The 8,609-nt window shown below is 45.4% G+C and overlaps 1 protein-coding gene across 2 annotated transcripts; it reads left to right on the top strand.

Moving 5' to 3' along the window:
* The first annotated feature begins 4,344 nt into the window (after window positions 1-4,344).
* Pin4 (peptidylprolyl cis/trans isomerase, NIMA-interacting 4) lies at window positions 4,345-8,609 on the top strand. Of its 2 annotated transcripts, none has more exons than XM_050129916.1 (4): window positions 4,345-4,497; window positions 6,599-6,672; window positions 7,637-7,756; window positions 8,401-8,609. In XM_050129916.1, exons 1-4 carry the CDS (start codon window positions 4,455-4,457, stop codon window positions 8,557-8,559), a joined length of 396 nt encoding a protein of 131 aa, XP_049985873.1. In that variant the 5' UTR covers window positions 4,345-4,454; the 3' UTR covers window positions 8,560-8,609. The 2 variants fall into 2 exon arrangements, with proteins under 2 accessions (XP_049985873.1, XP_049985875.1); XM_050129918.1 differs by having other exon boundaries at window positions 4,471-4,529.

Below are 8,609 nucleotides of genomic sequence, written 5' to 3' on the forward strand. Positions count from 1 at the left end.
GTGGGGGGGGGTGGAGTTGTCATTACATAAATAAATACATGTTTTTATTCGTAGTGATTTTTTTTGAGTCAAGGTCTCACTATGTAGCCCTGGCTGATCTGGAACTCCCTAGGTAGACCAGGCTGGCCTTGAACTCATAGATATTCATCTGCATCTTTCTTCTGAATGCTGGGATTTAAGGTCTGTGCCACTAGGCCCAGTCCTAAAAAATGTTTTGTTGTTGTTGTTTTAAGATTTATTTATTTATTTATTTATTTATTTATTTATTTATTTATTTATTATGTATACCATGTTCTGCCTGCATGTGTCCTTGCAGGTCAGAAGTTGGCACCAGATCTTATTACAGATGGTTGTAAGCCACCATGTGGCTGCTGGGAATTGAACTCAGGACCTATGGAAGAACAATCAGCGCTCTTAACCGCGAGCCATCTCTCCAGCCCAAGAAATGTTTTTTAAAAAGAAAAGCTCCTTTGAACGCGGGGCTGACTGGACAAAAGGATATACTGTGTAGCTCCCAGTGCCACCAGGATGAATGAGGTGTTGGAGAGATGAAAAAGACAGAGGAGGGAGGAGGTTTTTTGTTTGGTTTGGTTTGGCTTTGAATCAATTTGGGGGATTTTCTTTTGTGGGGGACACTGCAGGGGTGAGGGACATATATGGAAGGATTGGGAAGCGGGCAGGATTGGGATGGATGATGTAAAATTCCAAAAGAATCAATAAAGAGTTATGTTATATATGAAAAAGAAAGAAGCTGGGTGGTGGTGCACGGCTTTAATCCCAACACTTGGGAGGCAGAGGCAGGTGGATCTCTGTGAGTTCGAGACCAGCCTGGTCTACAAAGTAAGTTCCAGAATAGGCAGAGCTAAACAGTGAAACCTTGTTTTGAAAAACTGATTGATAGATAGATAGATAGATAGATAGATAGATAGATAGATAATAAGAAAGAAAGAGAGAGAGAGAGAGAGAGAGAGAGAGAGAGAGAGAGAGAGAAAAGAAACACTCCAACAACAACCAAAAGAGATGGATTGATGGGTGTGCTTGTGAAAAGACAAATCGAACATGTTTACTGTTAATTATTGGTTCAGGGCAGGTCTAGTTTGGTGATGTACATAGTCTCAGGTATTCCAGAGACAGGATGACCTATTGAGTCTCAGAGTTCAAGGCCAGCCTAGGCAAAATAGCAGATCCTATCTCAAAAGGGGGTTGGGTTACAGAGACAGCTTGGTTAATAAAGGGCACTGCAGACAAGCATGAGGATTGAAATTTAGTCCTCAGCACCCATGTTAAAAAAATTGATGCAGTAGCACAAGTTTAATCCTAGTTCTGGGGAGGTGGAGACAGGTGGGTCCTCAGGCTTGCTGGCCAGTCAGCCTTGTCCAATCAGTGAGTCTTGGGTTCCAGTAAAGGACCCTGTCTCAAAAACCAAGATGGACAGCTCCCGGGAAACAATACGTGAGGTTGACCTCTGGCCTCCATGCACACCACCGTAGACACATCCATCCATATGAACACACACACAGTGGGGGAGGGAGGTAGGGAGGGAGACTTAGAGAGTTGGAGGGGGCAACGAGGGCTGTTCAGGAGGCTTTATCACCCTCAGCGGGTACTCCCCAGAATGCCATGCTGCTCCAGCTTTGCCAGCCCCTAAATGAAACCCAGATACCCAGTTCCTTCTGTTTTCTGTTTTTGTTACACAAGCCAGCTCCCCAGAGACCACGAGGCACAGACAGATACTATTAGAGGTCCAAGTTATGGCCCAGACGTGGAGAAGAGTTCTACAAGGCCAAGGGTACACAAAGTTGTCCTCGACATCAGCTCTGCATCAGCTTCAGTGCCTCACCCCTACACTCCTGTCTTACAATGCCCCTTCCCCTGAGCCCTGTGCTCCTGGGACCTGGGAAGTTCAGAAGGCCAGGTGGGGAGGGTGCATGCTAGGCTCTTTATGACCAACAGAGGTTAGGTTTGGTTTGGTTTGGTTTTTGAGACAGGGTTTCACTATGTAGCTCTGGCTGTCCTGGAACTCACGATATAGACTAGAGTGGTCTCGAACTCATAGAGGTCCATCTGCTTCTGCCTCCAGAGTGCTGGGATTAAAGTCATGAGATATCAACCCCACCCCCCAGCTCTTTTCTACTCTTGACTGCAGAGTGTGGGGCCCAGAGATCCCTATGCATTGCCCACCTGGAATGGGATTAAGATCTCTGTGTTGTTGCTTCAAGCTTTCCTCTTTAGAGTTAAATATTGCTGGCATCCCAAACAGATGAGAAACCGCAGCCTCTTGGTTTTGGTGCAGGTGGAGTGGGCAGTGAGTTTGGGCCAAAGTTGATGAACCTTTTTTTGTGAAAAGAAGGCTGCCAGCTTCCCTTCCTGATTTCCCTTGTTTAAATAACACGTCCAAGCCTCAGCCAGAGGAGATAATTACTAGAAAAATACAGCTCAGAGCCATTACCGCTCTGACTCACTCCTGCTCTCCAGCAGGTGTTGCCATGGTTTCAAGGCTGCATCTTCCTCCTCTCTGCTCTCTCTGCCCTCTCTCCAGTTAATTTGTCTCTCTCCTCCACAGTCGCTCTCCACAGACTGACGCACACTGAAGCCTGGGTAGACGCTGGCTTTTGTGGCGTCTTTCTCAAATGACATTGTTGTTTTCTTTTTCAGTGTTTTTTAAATGGGCTCTCATGTCGCCCAGCTTGGCCTTGAACTTGCTATAGAACCAAGGCTGGACTTGAATCGCTTATGTCCCTGCCTTTATTTCCCAAGTGCCAAGGATACAGGCGTGTGCCACTGCACTTACCTATTGCCTTTTTCTTGAATTAAAAAAAAATCTATACCAAGAGATAGAACAGGACATGTTAACAGAAGAAAACAAAAGTCATAAATTCACATTTCAAAATACGGCCGTTTTTACCATTTCCACCCAATTTCTTGTGATGTATACTTTATAGTTAACATTATATATGTACACTATATAGTTATTTTCTAAGACAGGATCTTATGTAGCCCAGGCTAGCCTCAAGCTCACTATGTAGCTGAGGATGGTCTTGAACTTCTGCTCCTTCTGCCTCCACTTCCCAAGATCATAGGTATATGCCACCACATCCACTTTTCCATGGTGCTTAGGGTTAAGTCCAAGGCTTACTACATGCTAGGCAAGCTCCCTGTCCTCAGCTAGTCCCCAGCCCTAGTGCATGTTTTTATACATGTCTGGGTGAGCCTGCAGTGGACCTTTCTTTTTTTCTAGAGCTATTGGTCTTCAGGTACAGCTTTTCACACTCCAGTCACACACACAGGCTTGATTATTATCTTTGTAGCTGTGATTATCTATTATAATGCGCCTAAGCTTCACGATGTTCCAGGTCCGATGCATGATCCATTCACTAGAGGTCATTGCTGCGTCGTGTCCAGGAGGTGTGTGGGTGTTATGTACATATATACACACACTTGAGTGTGAAGCACACATGCGGAGGTCAGAAGTCAACTCTGAGAGTCCCCCACTCTTCTGAAATCCTGTCTCTCGCTGGGACCTGGGAGTCACTGTTTCAGATGGACTAGTGGCCTTCCTGTAACCCTCTCCCCAGCATGGGGATTATGAGCACATACCACCATGTCCAGTATTTTACCTTGGTTCTGGGGATCAAACTCAGGTTCTCGTTCTTTCGTGGCAGGCACTTTACTGAGCTCCATCTCCAGAGCCTGGTTTGATCTCCCTCCCCCGTTTTGTTTTGTTTTTTTGACAGATTCTGGCTCTGTAGCCCAGGCAGACCTCAAACTTTTGATCTTTTGCCTCAGTCTCCTTAGTGCTAGGATTACATGTGTGTACCACCATGCCCAGCTTTCATAATGACTTCTGCCACAGGCAATGGAATGATATAGGCTTAAAAAATTCTGCCTTTTGTACCCTGTCAACTACTATTGCTGCAAATAATAATTATTATTATAATTATAATAAAAACGAGGAGCCACTAGGGAATATAGGTCTGTGTCGGTGAGAGGACTGGAGAAAGGGGGCCATCACCTCACTTCTCCCTTTTCCCTTTGTCTGGCGTCCCTAAGGCGTTACTAAGAGCCCACGCCAAAGAATTGCAGTTGCTTAAGGCTCGCATTGCGCACGCGCGGAGGAAGCGTGGGTGGGGACGAGAGCGATCTTAGAGCGGGTGCAAAGGAGGGCGTAGAAAAATAATGACGAGCACCGAGGCGGGGCTTTCTCGCTTAGCTCAGCCTTCGTCTCCGCCTCTCCGCAGGGCTTCAGCTCCTTATTGGTTAAACGTTTCAGGCCCCCGTCGGTCAAGGAACCAAAGGTCTGGGTCTGCCCCAAGCTATGCCTGCCTCCGGAACCGCGGCAGAAATGGTTGATTGTGAAGCTGCTTACAGGCATTGTTTAGGACATACTCTAGGGGCCTGAAGGGGCCTTTTTCTTAGCACCGGAAGAGTTGAGAGTTCAACCGCAAGCCTAAGAGATGCCGCCGAAGGGGAAAAGTGGTTCTGGAAAAGGGGGGAAAGGTAGAGCGGCCGAGACAATGAGAGAACGTGGGGTGGGTTAGGAGAAGGGGCGGGAGTGTGTCCGGCAGCTATGGGGGTCGTAAGCCTGGCAGCAAGTGACTAGGGGCCCCCCAGAGCCGCTATGGTTTGTTTAGGGTTGTTCCGGTAAATCAGAAAATATAAGTACGCGAGGGGCGCTGTGGTTCAGGGAACACATGGGGTTTCAGTGCAGGGACCATCGTGGCGGCGAATAGCTGGTGGGGATGGTTCCTCGGGACCTAGAACTGCTGTTTTAAGAGTTTAATACCACTAAAATTTGATCCGATTAAACGTCAGCAGTAAAAGGAAGCCCACGCTCTGGTCCTTACGGGTCTCTTTAACAACTAAATTATGACGTGCCCTCCCCTGACCCCCTTTGAGGAGGGACTCGTTTCTTGAAGAAGAGTGTTGGACACCGCTGTGCTTTCAAGCTAGAAAAATAAGACACAACTCTTACTCTTCGTTATCCCTGGAAGTAGTGGGGAAGATAGTAGCCAGAAAGTACTGTACTGAATTCAGTACTGAGAGATAGGGATATTGTAGAAGGTGGGAAGAAGGGAAATAACGGGGAGCTACTCTACTTCAGGCAGGCCAAGATAGAGCAGCCGCAGTAGGGTAACTCATACCCGACCCAGAGAGTCCAGCCCCAAAAGCACCGATGGGAAACAGCACAGTTTGTGTAGCATAGCACTGCTGAAGTAAAGCTTCAAGACAGATTATCGAGTGGGGAAATTAAAGCAGAAGGCTGAATCATTGGGGGTGCTGTGTGTGATGTTAGTAAAGGTCGTGGAGGGCCAGGAAGCCCGTAAAGAGGTCACTTCAGTAGTTCTTGGAAGAGATAGAGGTGACCCTGACTCTTTGGTTGTGGGAACCCAGAGAGGATACAATAAAGGGAGTGCTGTAGAGCGATGGCCCGGAGGCCCCAGAAACCAAGCTGTTTTTAAAGAAAGAAATATGAGAATGGGTGAGAATGAATGGGTGAGGTGCCACAACCGTGCTACAGCACAGGGTGGCTGAGGCAGGGGGAGCTGAGTTTGAGGTCATCTGGAATACAAAGGGCACCTGTATCAAAACAAAAACCAAAATAATTATGAAACTAGAGAGATGCGTGGGGAGTGAAGGAGGAGGAGAAAGGCGTTTCCCCCATTTTGGAGATCCTCTTTGGTTGTCCTTCAGCTGCTTAGCTCCTGTTCATCCATCTCCCATTCCCTGGCTAACTAAAATATCTGTCCATTTCCAAATTCCCCTTCCACAAGTTTTCACCCGCTGGGTTCTCGGGAAGTGATCTGTCATTCTCACTGGAATGTGGGTTCCTTGGTGGCAGCTATGAACCCTGTTCACCTTGTACCCCTCAAGGCCTGGAACTCAGGAATTATTTAGGAAGCCTTTGTTCAACTGAATACTTAATGCAGGGGGGTAGTTCTTAGACATCTTGGCCTCTAACAGTGTGCTGCCTTTTTAAATATATATATACATATATCATGTTTTTTTTATTTATTTTTGAAAAAGAAAATCTTTTTTCATTATACATACCAATCCTTTCTGACCCAAAACTTAACAGTAGTAAGATGTGCTTCTAATGCTTGATAACTTGAATGGCAAAATCTTGCCAGGAGGCCAGCAGAGAGGCATTGTGGTAGACTGCAAACATTTGGGCATAAATACATTCTTTACTTTGTAGTATCTTTATTCTCGGAGAGTTTGGGTGTTCGAATTGCAAGTGTCAAACACTGGCACAAAAGATAGTAGAGATTATGTAACATTCTATAATGGCAGTGCTCAGTGTTGTGCCGTTGGAGGGCAAGATTTGGGATGGGGTCAGGAGGATTTGGAAGCGGCTTCTGGAGCTCATTCATCATGCCCACATTCATCTCTTTGTCTGTTTTCTGTGAAGTGTTTTGTAGGGTGCATTTCCTGTTATTAGAGATGAGTCACCGGGGAAGGTAGCTTGATTGTGTGACTCACCATGGAGCCTTTTGGAGCTTGGGGATGTAATGGAAAGATCACCTTGTATTATGAGTTGGACGCATCTAAAAATGTCAAAGTAATTTGAAATGAGTACCTGTCCTCTTTTTTTCTAAAGGAGGTGCCGCTTCTGGGAGTGACAGTGCTGACAAGAAGGCTCAGGGCCCTAAAGGTGGTGGCAGTGCAGTAAAGGTGAGTTAGCTCCCATCCCCCTCTTTCCATGCTAAGTATGAAGGTGGCTAGCTGTGGGGATGCATAGAAAAGGCCGTGAGTAACTTGTTCTTATGTAAGAGGCTTAACACTAAGGGTAAAGGAAAGAAGATATAAAACTGGAAGCCAAAGACCAATCTCACTTTCTGTTGTTTTGGGTTTTTTGTTTGTTTGTTTATTTGATTTTCAAGACAAGGTGTCTCTGTGCGTCAGCCCTGGCTGTCCTGGAACTAACTCTGTAGACCAGTCTTGTTCTCAAACTCACACAGTGTGCGCTACTGCCCAGCTCAGTCTCACTTTTAAAAGGTAGAATTTTCACACTTTGAGTTCTGTTCTTTAAATAAAGTGTGTTAACTTAGGGACTGGGGTGCTACCTCAGTCGGTAAAGTACTTCGAAAAGGACCTGTGTTTGATCCCCAGAACCCATATAAAAAGCTGGGCATAATGGCATACATTTAAAATTCCAGCATTGCTAGGTAACCAGCCTAGCATAATTGGAGAGTTCCAATTCAGTGAAAGGCCCTATCTCAAAAGACAAAAAGGGATTGGATGGCACCCAGATTATCATCTGGCCTCCACACACACACTTGCACACAAATTTGTTACCTTGACCATGCAAATGTGGGTGGAGATAAGTCAGCAAATAATTACTTGAAGCCCTTAACCAGCCAATCCCAGAGGATTGCCTGCAGACAGAACTGTACTACTATAGCTGTGTAACAAGGAGTTTCATGTTTGGGTCAGGATGCAGGAGGTTTAAAAAAAATAGATTTCATTGCCTCTGACTACAGATTCAACCATATTAATAAAATGACTTGTAGGGTGTTCAGTGATGGGAGTTAATGTGTTGTTTTGTAGTTACCCGGGATAATTCAGATGTGACTCTTGCACCAAGAAGAATCCGTTTCCTTTCCAAACACTAACTAGACATGCTTTTCCCTTGTAGGTCAGACACATTTTATGTGAAAAACATGGCAAAATCATGGAAGCCATGGAAAAGTTAAAGTCTGGAATGAGATTCAATGAAGTGGCCACACAGTACAGTGAAGATAAAGCCAGGCAAGGGGTATGTTGCACTTGTCTGTCATTTGAGTGTCCTGTTGTCATGCTAGAGCAGTAAGGTAGCATGCAGAAAACCCTGAGTTTGAGCCACCACATTGTAGAAACGTTTTCTCCACAAAGGAAATACAAAAGCAGGGATTATTTTCTATGTTCTATCATTAATGTAGCCATATCTTTGTTTTGAGAAAAGTAGAAACGTCTAGCTTGTGGGACTAAAGATGTAGCTACATAGTAGAGCATTTGTGTGGCGTGTGTGAAGCCCCAAGCTTGATCCCACCAATTGTAAGTTCGGAGAAGGTACATAAGAATCATCTGTGTAGAAGGGGAGATGGGGAAGGGGATCTGCTATGTGACACTTGTCCTAATGAAACCAAGCACCAAGGACACGGAGTCATCTATGTCTAGATGTAGGCATGACCTAGCTTTCACAGACCACTTCAGAATACAGCCGTATCGTGAGCACTTGTCCCCCATCCAGTCTTAGACTTCTTGTTCCCATTTGTCCCTGGTGAGACAGCTCCTACATAGCCCAGATGAATAAATACAACCCAGTGAGCCATTGTATTCATACTAGGAACTCTCTGAAGCTGCAATAGAACTATTCTCTTTTTAAGGCAACTTGATACCATATGCCTTTGGATTTTTCAGGGTGACCTGGGTTGGATGACCAGAGGGTCCATGGTAGGACCGTTTCAAGAAGCAGCATTTGCCTTGCCTGTAAGTGGGATGGATAAGCCTGTGTTTACAGACCCACCGGTTAAGACAAAATTTGGATATCATATTATTATGGTTGAAGGAAGAAAATAAAAGCACATGAAAGACTGAATAAATGTTTTATATTTCGTTTATCTCCTTAA

This window comes from Alexandromys fortis, unplaced genomic scaffold (assembly GCF_014885135.2).
Source record: "Alexandromys fortis isolate MF-2015 unplaced genomic scaffold, M_Fortis_MF-2015_v1.1 scaffold_321, whole genome shotgun sequence".
Taxonomy (NCBI): Eukaryota; Metazoa; Chordata; class Mammalia; order Rodentia; family Cricetidae; genus Alexandromys; species Alexandromys fortis.

What these genes read in the sequence shown, in the direction of transcription:
- Pin4 (XM_050129916.1), top strand. Translation starts at nt 4,455, where the DNA reads ATGCCGCCGAAGGGGAAAAGTGGTTCTGGAAAAGGGGGGAAAG. An exon ending in TTCTGGAAAAGGGGGGAAAG is followed by an intron (nt 4,498 to 6,598) that starts GTAGAGCGGCCG and finishes TTTTTTCTAAAG; the next exon opens with GAGGTGCCGCTTCTGGGAGT. An exon ending in GTGGTGGCAGTGCAGTAAAG is followed by an intron (nt 6,673 to 7,636) that starts GTGAGTTAGCTC and finishes TTTCCCTTGTAG; the next exon opens with GTCAGACACATTTTATGTGA.